The sequence below is a fragment of the Nannobrachium achirus genome (assembly GCF_963921795.1).
Source record: "Nannobrachium achirus genome assembly, chromosome: 5".
Lineage (NCBI taxonomy): Eukaryota > Metazoa > Chordata > Actinopteri > Myctophiformes > Myctophidae > Nannobrachium > Nannobrachium achirus.
Window position 1 is genome coordinate 20620930 of NC_137814.1, and position 17095 is coordinate 20638024.

At 40.5% G+C, this 17095-nt stretch overlaps 2 protein-coding genes across 2 annotated transcripts in view; both read right to left on the reverse strand.

Annotated features, from left to right (window-relative positions):
• LOC308284892 (solute carrier family 22 member 13-like) overlaps positions 1-376 on the reverse strand; it is a gene marked incomplete at both ends in the record, with an annotated part of 5342 nt that extends 4966 nt beyond the window's left edge. The window contains one exon of the mRNA XM_080725617.1: positions 1-376. Within this exon, the coding sequence (XP_080581743.1) occupies positions 1-376 (376 nt within the window).
• Positions 377-10025: 9649 nt separating this feature from the next.
• On the reverse strand, positions 10026-16233 carry LOC308284893 (solute carrier family 22 member 13-like; the record flags this gene model as incomplete). Its single annotated transcript, XM_080725618.1, has 9 exons — positions 10026-10104; positions 11757-11963; positions 12063-12171; positions 13306-13520; positions 13696-13790; positions 14426-14577; positions 14945-15099; positions 15654-15757; positions 15859-16233. The coding sequence occupies 9 exons, from the start codon at positions 16231-16233 to the stop codon at positions 10026-10028; spliced, it is 1491 nt and encodes a 496-aa protein (XP_080581744.1).
• Between the last annotated feature and the right edge of the window lie 862 nt (positions 16234-17095).

The following is a 17095-nucleotide window of genomic DNA, read 5'->3' on the forward strand; positions in this document are numbered from 1 at the left end:
CATCAGTGACTATGGTGGCTTCATACATAGACTTGTCGTACACCCATCCATTCTGGCACTCTGTGGTCTCATTCAGTCCATACTCCCTGATGGTGTCAATGTGCCAGTCCACAGGGACAAACATCTCACACCTGCTGAAGGTCCCATCCTTCTCCTGTGGAATGGTTAAGTTAGCCTGCTCTTCTGGGGTTAAGTTGGGATCAGCTTTGAGTATCCAGTCTGTGTTACAGCGTCGGACTGGGTCTGACTGGACAAAAAGCACACTTGCAAGGTGAAAGGTCAGGATGAGATTGGGAAAGCAAAGACCAAAAAGAAGAAGTTTCTGGAATAGTCCAAAGTCACCAATGGTCCTAAGGATCTCTCCAAAATCAGCCATGTTACGGGTGTTGATTGTATCATTCGAGAAGCTGAGGAGAAAAGAAGTGAGCCAAAGGAACACCTTTAAATGATGTCTGTCAATGTTTAGTCTCACGTGGCCAGACTGTTGCCTCCCACAATATTCGAATGCTTCCGGTGATACGTTTGGAGATTGTGGAATGGTTGTCTGGCTACGCGAGACTAGTCAATGTTTAATCTACATTTCAGCAACAACTGACCATTACATCACACCACAGATTAGTTTTTAAACGTGATCATTCTTTAAAAATCCAAACAATATAGGAAAATAAAGTATAAAGATAGATAGATAGATAGATAGATAGATAGATAGATAGATAGATAGATAGACCAGATTGATGAGACAGATTGATGAGACAGACAGACAGAACATTATACATTACATGTACATTGTTTTCTTACTGTGGTGGAGGAGTAGGGGGGTCCAGCGGGATCCTTATTCCCTGTGAAGACATTTCTTTATGGAACAGTTCTTAAATATGGGCCTTGTGTGACTTAAAAAATAAATGATTTCATCCAATTAAGTTATAATTGAATTACTGTTAGGAAATAAGAAGACACAGACTGTGATTTCGGTCTGTGTCTTCTTCTGAGTCTGCCATAGCCTACTTGTGATCCACAAGTAATATGGTCGACTTTAAAAACAAACTAGAAAAGTCAGTAGGACTAAGTTACTTTAACTTACCTGACTCTCCTCCTCCTCCTCTGCTATTGTTATCTTCTTATAGAAACATCTCAATGAACTCATCTGTGAAACATTAAGCAGAAAAATAATACTGTGACCTTTTTGTGCCTGTATTAGGAGCACAGGGAGTCTAACTATAGCGAGGTTCTGACGTATCCTATGTCTGCCTCTGCCTTGACATGCACTTCAGGGTAGCCTGGTGATTTCCTTGTTGTTCCTTGTTTCCAGCGATGAAAAAGTAACTAAGTACATGTACTTATTAAGTACTGTACTTTTTGATCGACATGTCAGTTTTCACTTCTATGTAAATGAGCCAGAGATAGCCATAGGCTAATTTTCATCTGTAGTCCCTGAGCAGGCTGTACAAAAGTAGTAAAAGGCTATCTATACAAAACATACAATACATACAATACCGTACAGTACAAAACAATACAGTAAAACATTTAGGGGACATGACCATGGCAAGTTGAGTGACTCCAGTGACTGATGGAGCAGATAATAATAATAATAATTACAGCAGGATGAGTGACTCCAATGACAGATGGAGCTGATAGCCACTCATAATCGCAAGCTTGACCCGCTCCAAGCCACCTCCCACGGTTGAAGCCGACAATAGTAAAATAGTAGTAAATAGTAATAGAAAATAGTAATTAGTAAATAGTAAGTAAAATAGTAAATTGAAAAAAGGGGACCAATACTAGCCACCCATGAGTAACTCCAGTGACAGCTGGAACAGATAATTACTCATGATTACAAATCTGACCCGATTTAAGCCACCTCTTAAGGTTATACTTGAAGGTCAGATAGTTGGACGACTGTCTTACTTCAGTCGGGAGACTGTTCCATAGATTGGAGGCTCTAACAGAGAGAACTGTGTTACCAAACACGCTCTGCCTGGATGGTACCTCACAGTCCCCTCTGGTAGTAGCCCTTGTTGTTCTGCCACCACTTTCACAACGTTTTATGAACTGTTTCAGTGGTGGAGGTGCAAGCCCATTGAGAACCTTGAACACAAGACAGCAATCCATAAAATGCCTAAAGCTTTCAAAATTAAATAAATTATATTTTTGTACTATATGGCAATGGTGGTAACGGTTGGGCTTTTGATCGAGTGTTTTTAATGTCTGTTTGTATAGTGACTCAATAGGTTGCATGGTTGTTATATTGGTCTGAGACCAGGTTGTGAAGCAGTATGTTATGTGTGAAAAGATCATTGCGTTTCAGTACTTTTACTTCTACTCCAGTAGGGTCTACATCTCAGAGGCAAATATTATACTTTTACTCCACTACATTTGTTTGAAAACTTTAGTTACTAGTTACTTTGTATATTTAGATTATTATTACAAAACATACATAACCTCAGCCCTACGGTATTTGCATTTCGGCCATTTGAAAATAGCCGATCTACTACAAGCTCACAATGCATCTATTAAGGACCTTCAGGTTTATTAAGGATCTATAGCTGAAATCAAATGAAATGGGATTACCAGCACCCAGGGTGGTTTACCAGGCTCTTTGTGACCTCAAACTAGTTTATGCAGAAAGAATGGTTGAAATGATTTTATGTAAGCTTAAGAAATTACAGTTACATTTTAAATAAAGATTCAATTCAAGATTATTACATTAAACAGTGCATTGGCATAACAGGAACATTCTTTGGTTTTGGTTCTCCAACATTTATAGCAGCAATAATAAACAACAACAAAGTAATAAATGCATTATAGAAGGAGAATGAAAGTCAGCAGGAGTAAACATGAGTGAACGAGAGGGAGGACAGTTGAACAACAGTGTGAGGATGCAAGGAGTAAAGATGGTGAAGGTGACTTTAAATATCTGAGGTACAACTATCCAAATGAATGGGGAGTGCATGGGAGAGTGGTGAAGAAGTGAGTGCAGGCAATGTCGGGAGTGACAGAAGTGACAGAGGGGTACCAGCAGGAATGAGAGGGAAGATGTACAGTAAGACGGTAGTAAGACCAAACAGTGGCACTGACAAAAAGACAGGAGGCAGAGCTGGAGTTGGTAGTGAGTATCATGCTATGATTCTCATTACGAGTGACATGCAAAGAACAAGGTCAGAAATTATTACATTATGAGGATCTGCCCAGGTTGGAAGGTTTGGAGATGTTCAGAGGAGGGATGCATTGGGAGAAGGATGCTGAAGATGCAGCTGCCAGCTATAGCCGGGGAGCCACAGGCCCAAAAGCTCAAAGAATAGGGTTTTACCTGTGACGTCATGACATACGTTTTCTATTAATTTGGTCATCAAGGTGCACAGAATGAGAGGCCTGCTCTGTCGGAAACATTGCGAAAAAAGGTTATGGCCATTTATATTACTGTCCCATCGACTTTACTATACAGGAAAAAACACACCAAAATAAATATGATTTAAGTAGCATTTGAGGGGTCAAACTAGGGGTTCTTGATGATTCTGAATCCATTGCAAGCATTTGTTTTGCATGAAAAACATTCCTTGGGCTAGAAAACGGACCAACAAAACTGTGAAAAGTGATCATATTTATTTTGGGTGTGTTTTTTCCTGTAGTGAAGTCAATGGGAAACTTTTTTTCGCAATGTTTCAGGCAGAGCAGGCCTCTCATTCTGTGTACCTTAATGACCAAATTAATAGAAAAAACAAAAATAAAAAGTATGTCATGACATCACAGGTCCACTCACATTGTGGCCTGGTGGCTCCCCGGCTACTAGGAAAGAGGAGAAGAGGAAGGCCAAATCGGAGGTTTGTGGATGCCTGATGGTTCATAAAGCGGAATCATTGTCAGGGCGGGGGAAGAACAGAATAAAAGAGTGAAAGTAAAAATTAAAAGATCAAATATCAGAACAAAGATCTAATACAGAATGTGTGTGTCAGAGTTCAACAGACTTTTGCGCAAATAAATTACATAAAATAAATGCATATATTCTAAAAGATATACATAAAATAAAATATTTCTGAAATGGAATGTATCTACAATCAAAGTGAGTGAGCACCAAACTTGCGTGGCCATCTAGTGGCCAAAAAAGTGTAGTAGGTAGTTACACAAAGATGGGTTGAAAAGTAGGAATCACTGCTAGAGAAGCAGGCCCGGCGCCACGGGGGTGCCAGAGGGGGCCTTTCACCCTCAGTTGCAAATCCTGCCCCCTCAGTTTAAGTTTTATATCGTCACTATCGGGCAGAAACTTTGTATCTCCGAGTTTCAAATTTCTACATTTTATCGTAAAGTAAAGCCCCGCTTTATCTTCCAAGACTATCACACAAAACTAGTGAAAATAGCCGATCTACAAGCACACAACGCCTCGCATCGCGAGGCGTTGTGTGCTTGTAGATCGGCTATTTTCACTAGTTTAAATATTTTTTTAAATGATAAATACAAAACCAACGGTATTGGACATACAAGGTGTCCACTCGACAACATCAAAATATATATTGTTTTAATATAAAACATGAGATGTGCCCCCTCACTATTTTCAACTGCCCCCTCAGTCATTTCATTCTGCAGCCAAGCCTGTAGAGAAGTAAAGACTTCTCTTATGGTGGTCCCTGGCATATCTTTTCAAATGGCAGTCCGTGGGCCAATAAGTGTCAATGTGGGGGTCCTTGACATGAAAAGGTTTGAGAACCACTGTTGTAGACTGTTGAAATTGTCCCTATAATTAGGCGGCCCTATTAGTCTGTTTGTTTCACATTTCATTATATAGTTCAACGATTGGCATAAACAAGCGGGCCTGTCTATGTCCTGGAGAGATGATTATGTGCTGGGCCGTCTGCTCCACCCTCTGTAGTGACTGAGGGAGGTGCAGTTCCAAGCACGTGCATGCAGACATCAAAGGATAAAAAGTGCCCTCTCTCCAGACCATGAATGCAGTACTGCGGTGAAAGAAATGCCTTTCCATGCCATACCTGAAGGCAGCATTACTCAAGAGAATTGCCTTTTCCAAACTCTTAAAGCAGCATTTTATCTTGAAAGAATTGCCCTAGAAATCCGCCACATCTTCAGTATTGGCTTGATTACTCTTAGTGCAGTTTGGCATCACACACTGAACAGTTTCACCAAAAGTGCCCTTTTAGAGATTTCAGACCCTGCCTCTCTAACATTCTCTGCACGTCCCTGTGTAGTTCCTAAACCAGGCAGAGATGCAGGTAATCGAGATTCTCTCGATGGTACGTCCTGACGGGCCTCATTCAGAATCAGCCACATGAGGCTGAACATATGTTGGGCCTTTTCAACACATGCATGGCCCATGCATGTGTGTCACTGACCATCTCCACTTGTCTGTCACTGACCATCTCCACATGTTGTCAATGCGTCCTGTAGTCAATGATGAGCTCCTTGGTCTCCTTGTTAGTACTTGTTTTTTGCCTGTCTGCACTCTATATAGGGATTTATTTTTGAAGCGGTGAAAACCACTTCCAATGAGTGGCTTTGTGTGTATCACGCCCATATATGGTCATTTTAGTCCAGAATGAACAGGCTTTTTCAAAAACAGAATGTCTGTTTAATTACCATATATGGTGATCTCAGTCCAGAATGAACAGGGTTTTTCAAAAACACAATGTATGTCACCTCATGTCCATATATGGTCACTCCAGGCCAGAATGAACAGGTTTTTCCTGTCCCGTACGTGCAAAATATCAGTCAGGTTTTTTCAAAAAGCAAAATGTGTGTCCCATGTCCATATATGGTCATTTCAGTTCAGAATGAATAGGCTTTATCTGTCCTGTACGTCAAGAATATGTGTGCGGTGTCCCTCCCGGTCAGATGAATGGATACTTTGAGGATTGGTCAAGCTTCACATGATAATTTGGCCTTCAGGTTTTATCTGTCTTGTACATGCAATAGGTCTCACCTATTGCAGCAATGACAAATAGCCGCATAAGAGCAAAAGCAAAGGCACAATAAGAATATACAGATGCTAACAGAATGGTAAAAAGGAGCATTAAGGCAGACAAGAGTAAATACATTGAAAATCTAGCAGAAGTTGAAAAATTTAGTAGGCCACAAAGATAACAGAAACTGAAATAATTATAGAGGGATGCAGTTGACAAACAACTAAGAGACCAGCAAGCAGGACTTTTTATATATTTATTTAAAACCTATTATACCGGCTGTCATACCGGCTCTCCAGACAATTCTATACTAAGATTCACCGCTTCACTTCGAACCGAGTTTTGAATTTTTACATATATGCAACTTCCATGTGTGATTTTCGACATCATAATTCATATACCCACTGGCATTCAAAAAAGCGATTGGTCGTACATCTGTTGTACTGTAGCCGGCGGTCAAGGTGTCGGTGTAGGGAGAACATTAACGTGGCAGGCCATCTTTATCTTCGTGGGCTGACTCAGTCCATTTCTGGTGTATTATTAACAAGCAATGTGGTCTGAGTGAAAGCACAATAGCTTAGACTGTCAAGTGCTAGTGTTTATAGATCCAATTCTCCTTACTTCCCTGGCTGAACAAAGACAGACCATAAAAGTAAAGGTCATGTTACATAATATCTTCAGTGAGAAGTACACTAGGGGTGGGGGTCTGCTCTCTCTAGTGGTACAGCGTCCCTGGTTGATGAAGAAAGATGAACAGTAAAGATAAATGGAAGGTTACATAACAGCGATGCCCAATGTCTCTTGTCTCCATTCCTAACATATGGCCGATTATATGTAATTCTGACCATGATGACTTTTACCATTGACATTTTTGACCCAAAAGTTCATCTCATTGTGGCAGCCTGCTGATCATTCCCATGATATTTCATGAACATCTGTCCACCTGTTCTTGATTTTGACCTTGAAATAGACTGCAACCTTCACTTTTGAAGTTAACAATCTCTTTGGAGCAGTCTACTGATAATTATCTCAAAGGTTCTTGAAAATCCATCCATCCACTATTAAGTTATTTTCTATCTTCCACAGACAGTTAGAGGCACTTGTGCGAATGTGGGCAGGGTAAATATAAAGAAGCCACAAAGACATACATAAAATCACCTAAAGCAGGCACAAATCAATCAGAATAACTAGATATCAGTACAGATAAGCTTACCTTGAATTTGATCAGCGGCAGATTTGGAGGTCCTATAGCTATGGGGGAAAAAGGTTGGTATTTATGAAAAAGAACAACATTCGGCAGAATTGGTTATATTTGACCATTACCGTACTGCACATCTTCACAGCATTAACAATTACATGGCATTGCTTTTTTGCACGCTCATGGGGAAGAGTCTTCCATAACATCAGACTTTGTCTTCCCAAGAATGAAATCTTTAATAAAGGGCACTTCTCTGATTTCAGAGGCTTTGGCAGCGGACATTAAGTGTGGAGTTCCCGTCTGATGTCTGGGCCTCGTATAATGGAAGCTCTGTAGGCCGTCATGTAAGAGACAGTAGACCGTTGCAGCTATATGACATTTTACAAAAAAACTAAAGCATATCAATAGCATTCCCATCCAGACAAGAACAAACATGTCTTTCTGGTTCTCTCACAAAATGAAAACTCCAAATGTTATATGCATATAGTGCAAAGGGAATATACAATATCTCTGTCATATTTAATATTTGCTATATTTCAATTTCTCAATGTAATGTGTTTTTGCTGTTTATCAACATTGACGTTGTTGATGTTTTACTTCTAATGTCCTGCTCGACGACACTGTAAATGAGTCTAACGACTCAGTTGTAATTTCGAGAATAAATAAATATTGAATGAATGAATGAATACATTATATTTAATTGTTTAATAAACATAAACCCCTCATTACAAAATGCACATTTGATCACCCTCTATTCTAAGGCAGTGCATTAGTTTAATATCTCTTTGCAGCAATTATTTCTTATTGTACTGTAGGAATGAGATGTTGAAATGAGATGAGATGATGTATGAGAGAGTGTGTGTGTGTGTGTGTGTGTGTGTGTGTGTGTGTGTGTGTGTGTGTGTGTGTGTGTGTGTGTGTGTGTGTGTGTGTGTGTGTGTGTGTTCTTGATAGTCATTTTTCTGTTGGGGTGATGAAGTCAAATGCATGGGGTGATAAAGTCAAAATTCATGAATTTGGTATGTATGTTGGTGGTACTGTACTTGTATAAGCACAACCAATAGGCTAGACATGAGGTGGTGTTCATCATTAAAGCCATTGTTAGGATGAATATTGCACTGCTGGCTGAATAGCCAATACTTTAACACTGTAACTTAGGAAATAACTTTCTTGTAGCTCTGTTACATGAGATTCTGTATCAGGTATGTTCTTGGGTAGTAATAGTTTTTAAACTGTAGTCTACTGAAAATACTCTGTCTCAGACAAGGATGGTTTTGTGAACTGAGACACATTATTTAATTTGTTCCTTCCATCAAGTGAGATCATGACCTCCAACTATAAGGCAAGAGTTACAAAAGATTTTTCATTGAAAGAGATAAATAATCATTATCATGGACTATCATGGCTTCTGTTACATTGCTAAATGTACAGTAATGCCTCCTGCAACTGAAAAGACCAGGCAAGATTGCAATAAAACTATTACTGTACATACTGTAGCATGTGATCTTTTTAATGGTCTAGTTTTTTAAATGAATCATACTATTCTATTGTAGATTTATATCATAATATTTTGAGCATTTTATAAAATGTATTTAACCGTGTTCTAATGTAAACATAGAGAGCCCCGGTGAGATGATACATTTACATTTTTGAAGAGTAACAGAATGTTTACCTGTTTAAAAGGTTACGTCTCCGTAGTGGGGTGACTTTCCCTGTCTAAATGTCCAGAGCACGCGAGAAGAGTTCCAAATGCCTTTTCATCCAAAACCAGGTCGACTGGAGCCAGAGGAGGTTCAATACGGTGAGTTTATTAAATCCATTCAAAGGATACAAAGTTTACGCGTAGTTGAGGCAGGCAAGGGTCGAAACCAAGAAAACAGGCCAAGCAGGCAAATTAATCCAAAGGGGGGCGTAGGTATTTATCCAAAATACCAGATACAAGCAAAAGGTCAAGGCACACATAGGTCAGGCTGACAGAATAGGTCTCTGAGACAGGACTCAGGTACTACTGTAGATCAGGGGTTCCCAAACGTTTTTTTTGTCTCAGGTCACCCCATACATATTTTTTTAATCCGAGGCACCCCTACATTATAATTTTCACTCCCAGCATATTTATAGCATATCATCGTTGTCGGGTGGAAACCTTGTATGTCCAAAACCATTCGTTTTTTATTTATCATCTATAAAATGTACTAAACTAGTGAAAACGGCAGATCTACAAGCACACAATGCCTCGCATCGCGAGGCGTTGTGTGCTTGTAGATCGGCTGTTTTCACTAGTTTTGTGTGACAGTCTTGTATGAAGAAGCAGGGCTTTGCTTTACCAAAAGACACATTTGAAACTTGGAGATACGAGGTTTCTGCTTGACAGTGACGATATTTTAGTGATTATGTTGTGAAGAAAACGTTGAGATAATAGCCATTTTGGTTAGAACTGACTGAAAATAACTTTGCACTGTAATATTTTTTCAAGTGTCCAAATAAATTCCAAATATTATCAAATGATCTCACAACACCCCTGGACTGCCGTTGCGGCACCCCAGGGTGCCCTGTCACCCACTTTGAAAAGCCCTGCTGTAGATAAATGGAACAGAATTCAGAACCTGAAACTGTGCTCAGGCAACAGAATACAGAAAACATGGACATGGGCTATAATCGAGTACAGGAAACACAAGGTAACACTGCTTAGAATCTGGCAGTGTATCAACAATATACTGTACACACACAGTACAATCTTATGTGTCCTGTTTTCCAGAGAATGGTAGATAAGTAAAATCCATATACAGTACTTGGCTGGTTCCCTTCCAGAGAATAATGTACGGTATGTAGTTGCTTGTGAACACCAAAAGTGGTCCAGGCAAAAACACCCAACAACCAGATGTGATCAGTTAAATAAAATCATTGGTAGGTAATCATTTAGACTAGAGTTTGGTAGAGCTTATACTATTGTGGTTGGACTTGGACACATCTGGGGTACTGTTCTTCGTGGAGGGCATGTTACTGTGGAGGAAGGGGAGCAAAACATACATTAGACCAGTGAGTTCAGAAATCTTTTAGCTCAAGACCCAAATGAGAAATTAGACGTTTGCCCGGGACCCAAACTAGTGAGAAATACAGATCTACAAACTCACAGCTCGTCACTTCACGCCGTGTTTTAAGCTTGTAGATCAGCTATTTTCACTACTTCAACATTTTGTTTTCTAATTTATGGAATTTCTTAGATTTTTCTTTTATTTATTAAGGAAATTATTTAGAAAAAATCATTGCATTCAATCATTGCAAATCTCAGCTTTTTTGGGAATGGTTTTTGAAAATGATTTGAAACTAGAAGCAGTGCTCTTCCGAGCACAGGTCTCCACCAGGCCACACAAATCGGCCTGTTATAGCGCCACCATGAGGCTGATTTAAAAAATGTGGGGCAGAGGTTCTGAATTAGCATCCAGGGAGTGTGTGTGCTCAGTTTGGCAGCGATCGGGCCAACGGCGCCGGAGATTAGCTGGTAACAACCAGGCCACACAAATCGGCCTGTTATAGCGCCACCATGAGGCTGATTTGAAAAATGTGGGGCAGAGGTTCTAGATTGGCATCCAGGGAGTGTGTGTGCTCAGTTTGGCAGTGATCGGGCCAACTGCGACTGAGATTAGCTGCTCACAAACTGCGAGGACGCACGGACGCACGCACGCACGGACGGACGGACGGACGGACGGACGGACGGACGGAGGGGAAAACATACTCTCCCTCAGCCTTCGGCTGGTGGAGACAATAATAATTAAAAACAAAATGTAGGGGTCCTGGCCCAGTGTTTGTGAACCAGTGCATTAGACAATGGTTATTCTGGGCTGCAAACCATAGTGATTACTATTCTATGTATTACTTTTTACATGGCTGACACTGAACCCCACAATATGGAGTTTCCATATAATCATACAGTATGTCATTTGGACATAAAAGGGACACAGACAGACAGACGGGTACTTTGACAACAGGTACAATGGGTATTGCTTAATTCACCCTTTGTCAAGTCCCGCCCATTGTCCTGCCCCTCTCCACACCCATTGGTTGCTGTGTCTTGGTGGGACATTCAGTGGGACATTCCATCCACTGCCATGTTAATTCAGTTGCTTCATATTGTTATTCTGTGTGCTCAATTCTAATTTCAAACTTGGTTTCAGTAAAATGGAGCTGCTCAGTGTTAGCATAGTGAATCAGCATGTTTTTAAATGTTTTTATTTCTACAAAAATTATATTTTAGCGAATTCAACATAAAAAAGGCGGAACCAGGGCGGGACAAGGCAGATAGAGCCTGCTGGTTGGTCAGTCAGGGACCAACCAGGAGGCTAACAAAGGGTGAATTGTAGGGACATTTGTTCCCAGCGAGTATCGTTGCCAACGCAAACAAAACCGAATAGTTATTTTTATTATCGACTAAATTCAATAGTCTGATTAAGCACTGAAGCCTTATTTTATATTGTGTTATAAATATATATGTATTTTTTTATAAGTGATTAATTGAATTATTTTGATTAACTGTTGCCAGTCTCACAATCATGTATTTCACTCACTGTAAGAGGCATTGGCAACATGAATGAACTAATCAGCCTTTAGCATGTCTCAACTGCAATAAAAAGAGGTTGTGCAGAGTATATACCCACCTCTTGCCCACAGGCTCATCAGTGGAATCGGGCAGCTCTGTTCTCCTGGTTTCAGGGAGCAGGAATGCAACAGTCCCGCTAATTATTGCGAGGCTACCGAAGACAGAGGTGGGTATTGCCCAGTGGTACAGGGCCAACAGGTTGAGTGAGGGAGACAGCAACCCTGCAATTCTGTAGCCTATGGAAGCCAAGCCAACCGCTGTCTGCCTGGAAATGTATATAGAGCAGATAGAAAGGGCAAAATATTTATGTGTCTTTTTTTTTTTTCTTCATATTCTTAAAAAGAAAGAAAAATTTGTGTTGTACCTGAGAGATGTGGGAAACAGCTCCTGAGAATAGAGCATGCATACGGAACCAGCCCAGTTCAAGAAGAACCTTCCCACGGTGGCAAGAGCTGTGATAGTAATAGCACTGTCTGAAACATAAATAATCGTCCAATGTGGCAATTAAACGACTGACAAATCTCCTATGAATTAATCCTTGTGTAATGATTATCCTCCTTCGTATCCTTTTATGATTAATTATCCGAATAGCTTTACTATTCTGGGGCGAACATTCAGCTATTTTCTCACAACAGTTTGGTGTAGAATGAAAATCGGAGGGAGCATACTATAGTATAGAGCAGGGGTCTTCACCAGGGGGTCCGGGACCCCTAGGGGGTCCTCAGAGTCACTACATGGGGGCCACCAAATCTTTGTGTGATATAAACTTTTGTTTATCCTTTTTTATATTAACCACTTGAACCCTAGTGTCCTCATTCTGAGAACTTTAGCAAAAAATAGCAGATCTACAAGCTCACAACGCCTCACGCTGTGAGGTGTTGTGAGCTTGTAGATCTGTTATAATTGGCAAAGAGGTTTGGTGTAGATGGGAAAAAGAGCAGACTAAGTACAGAGTGAAAGGTCAAGGTTATTAAGCATTGACTGTTCAAGTGGTTAAATATCTGTAAACACAAATTGACATGAATCCAAAATACACTGATGGTTGTGCCGTCAAACGATGAAACTATATGTATCTATGGGTTGTGCGGGGGTCCCTGCTTCATCTCTCTCTCTCTCGACTAAGGGGTCCTTGGCCTGAAAACGTTGAAGACCCCTGGTATAGAGGGTATGCACATGCATAAAGTGAATGGCAAATCGAGTGGCAAATCAAGAGGCAAAGTGAGTGGCAAATTGAGTTTAACGTCGTTTAATGCAATCAGATAGGACTTTTCTGTTTGCATGAATGGGCTGTCAAGGCCAGAAAGTAGTTTTTTTGCTCCCGGGATAACTTCCGGGTATGATGATGATGTCACTCGCATACCCTCTATTGTAACGATCTCCAACTCGGCAGCCCGGCAGGTAACAAGCAAAGCCAAGAGAACTAGCTCACTTGGAGGTTTTGCCCAAACTTACCCAATTATTGTCTCATTGGCGCAAGTTGTCTCTACTATTACTTCAATTTAACGTGAATCTCAATGTGGTGGAAAATAAATAATAAATTAGTAAGTATTAAGTAAATACTAAGTAAGTACTGTAAGTAAGTAAGTGAGTGAGGGCTGGGAATGCACCTTGTGGGAAAGCCAGGGTTAGGAGACAAAAGAAACCACCGGTGAGGAGGGTGGACGTTAGTGAGATCTTCCTCCCAAACACTTCCAGGAACCAGATACACAGGAGATGTGCTGGGATCTCAGTGACCCCGAACAGGAACTGTACCAGAAATATGTTCAGTCCGAACTTGGCCACATTTAGAGAGAGGCAGAAGTAACCTAAGATCAATGAAGCCCTTTGTCACACACACGCACGCACGCACGCACGCACGCACGCACGCACGCACGCACACACACACCCACACACACACACACACACACACACACACACACACACACACACACAAAGAATTAGAAATGGTCAGCGATAACAACTACTTTCCATAATAAAATGCACGAAATTAGACTTACCATGCAAAAGATATAATTAAGAAATGTTTAATCAGGACTGGAGATTTAAAGAGCAATTTGATTCCTCTGTGTTGTTTTTTCGGTCCCTCAGAAAGCTGAGGAAAAAAAGTGTATCACAATGCTGATCAGGGAGGGTGTGGGGGGGTCCGCTATCAAGTATTCTGTCATATTATCAGGGAAAACCATTGTTAGAAGTAGTGGTTTAGAGCTGAGCCTGGCGTATGTAGCCTACCTCTGCCAGAAGGATCTCTGGAACTGGGGTTTTATTGATCGCTGCCACTTTGAGCAACAGCGCCCTAGATTCAGCCCTTCTCCCTTGTCCAAGCAACCATCTTGCAGACTCAGGAATAAACCTTGGGATATAATAGTATACAGTATAATGGCGTCAAATCATTTTACTCAAGAATGAGACACTAATGAATATTTACAAATCTAAGGGCCCCCAACAAATATGTTTTAAAGGATACTACAGTTAGAGCTGCAATGCTGTGGATTTGCATCGGTTGGACCTGTATGTTCACTTGTATAATACATCTTACATGCCTTTAAAGATCATTTGAGTCCAGACAGTCAACCTCAATTTTAGGGAAGATTTGGAACTCAAGTTAAAACATTGTAATTCTTACTTCTAATTAATGCTCTCAAAACCAATCCTTTCAAAATGCTTTTGGAGCACAATGGAAAACAAGAGAAATCCATACAGTATACTGTACCATATATATACGAATACAACGGCCAGTGGCCCAGCCATAGCATACTGGACCAGTCTCCAGTCACGAATAACATAGACTAATCCAGACATGATACATTGCCCCACTGCTGCAAACATCTGGCTCAAACAGGAGGCAAATGACCTTCTGGTAACCCCAATCCACTCTGTAGCTATCAGAATAAGTAGCAGAAACAGAATTAGGTTAATTTGCCATGTACATTTGCAAGCATTAGGACATTAGTTATATCATTTTGTTACATTAGCAACAATATACAGTACATACTATAAACAGTCACAGTATACACAGATCCAAATACAGTGTTAAATAACAACAATAACCCACTAAATACGGTACTTCCAATGTTAAACAATTATAAGTATTAAGAGTTTAGAAAACGCATTAATTGCAACTAATATATGAAAAAGGTAACAAAATATTTGTAAAATGACTGTAATCTAGTTTACACTGATGGAGACAGCCAATAGAAAAACAAACACGAGAGATTAACAGAAGAAGATATTATTATAGAGATATACCTAATACAGTGGAATTAACCCGATATCCTCCTATCGCAGCTCCAACTATGAATTGGGACGTCATGTACACGTACAGACTCGGAGACAAACCAGCTGTTATTGTGAAAATGAGAAGAAGAGCTACTGGTATCTGAGTGGCTCTCTGGCGACCATACCTATAGGGTTTAGACAGCGGAGGAAATATTAATGAACTTGATAATAGTGTAAAGCAGGGGTCTTCAATGTTTTCAGGCCAAGGACCCCTTAGTTGAGAGAGAGATGAAGCAAGGACCCCCACAATCTTATCATAGATTCCATATAGTTTCATTGTTTGACAGCACGGTCGATCATCAGTATATTTTGAACACTTGAACTGTCAATACTTAATAAACTTGACCTTTCAATGTCTGCTCTTTTCCCCCTCCAAAGCTCTTTGCCAAAAATAGCCGATCTACAAGCTCACAACGCCTCGCAGCGCGAGGCGTTGTGAGCTTGGGGTCCCGGACCCCCTGTTGAAGACCCCTGGTGTAAAGTAATACTTGGTGTATGAGTGACAACTGATTTATACTTAGTTGTGCGCCATTGTTTGGAACTGAAAATAGTAGATCTACAAGCTGATAATGCATCACTGCTGCAGCGTGACGAGTTGAGCTAGTGTGAGAGTGAGACATGGTGCACTAGTACCAAGTATAGATCAGGCTTGATGGTTATAGGGTAAAAAAGCACTTACGATTCAGCAACTGGTCCAAAAATGAATGTGCCAGCAAGTACACCAGCCATGAAGACAGTTTGTGCTACTTCAGCCAGATTTGATTTGCTACAAACTAGATCAAACTGCAAAACAACACATCATTGATGTGGACATGTCAGCAACATCAGTACTAATAATATCATTGTAAATCATACACATGTAGCCAATACTTACTGTAACCTACATCAGTGACTATGGTGGCTTCATACATAGACTTGTCGTACACCCATCCATTCTGGCACTCTGTGGTCTCATTCAGTCCATACTCCCTGATGGTGTCGATGTGCCAGTCCACAGGGACAAACATCTCACACCTGCTGAAGGTCCCATCCTTCTCCCGTGGAAGGGTTAAGTTAGACTGCTCTTCTGGGGTTAAGTTGGGATCAGCTTTGAGTATCCAGTCTGTGTTACAGCGTCGGACTGGGTCTGACTGGATAAAAAGAATGTTAGTGAAAGACATTGGCAGTAAGATACTTGGCAAGCATAGGCCAAGCAGAAGCAGCTTCTGGAACAACCCGAAGTCCCCAACAGCACTCAGAATGTCACCAAAATCAACCATCTTCTCACTGTGTACCATTTGGTAAAGGACAAAATACTGTAGGACAGCACCACAAATATTTAACCATCTGAATGTATTCAGTAACTTTTGTGTGAATAATTCACTTTGATCATGTATGCCACTTTGACCATGTACAGACAGTCCTTGCGCATAGATTAATGCAAAGAAACAAGACTGGGTCAAACCCCAGTTGGATTGAACCTGTGGACCAATGTGAGAAATTGTGGCTGTTAGAAGGATCGTGTCTATTATGCCTCATGCCGGCATTATGAAATGTTCATCGAAAATGTTCTGTTGTGGTCCTAGTAATAGCCAAGCCTATATACTTAAGTAGTAGGCAAGTCCTGGCCTCCCTTCACTGGCTGCCAGCAAGTTTTAGAATTGAGTGCAAGAGTGTTTGCATGTGCATACAACTGTCTGTGAATATCATTATCATCCATCATTTGCTCTGTCATAAAATGTCCAAGATATTTGACTTGACTACAGACTCTGTTAAATGATAGTTTAAAATCAGGAAAGATTTTACCTTCATCCCCTTTTGTTCTAAAAATTACAACTACATTTTTACTGGCATTATACTTGATATCATTTTCAATGCCATACTCAGTGCATATATTGAGAAGCTTCTCAGCACCTCTAAATCATCTGCATATATCAAATGATTCACATTATCACCCAGCCTACAACCAGCTGCTTAGAAAGATCATCCATAGGCTATATAAATTAAAAAGAATAGACAAAATTCCCCCCTGCCTGACACCATTGGTGACACCAAATAGGCCTGATATACTATTGCCCCACTTGACTTTCATAGTCTGGTTGGTAGTAGTCAGGAGCAAATCAGTCTAAAAGCACCACATTT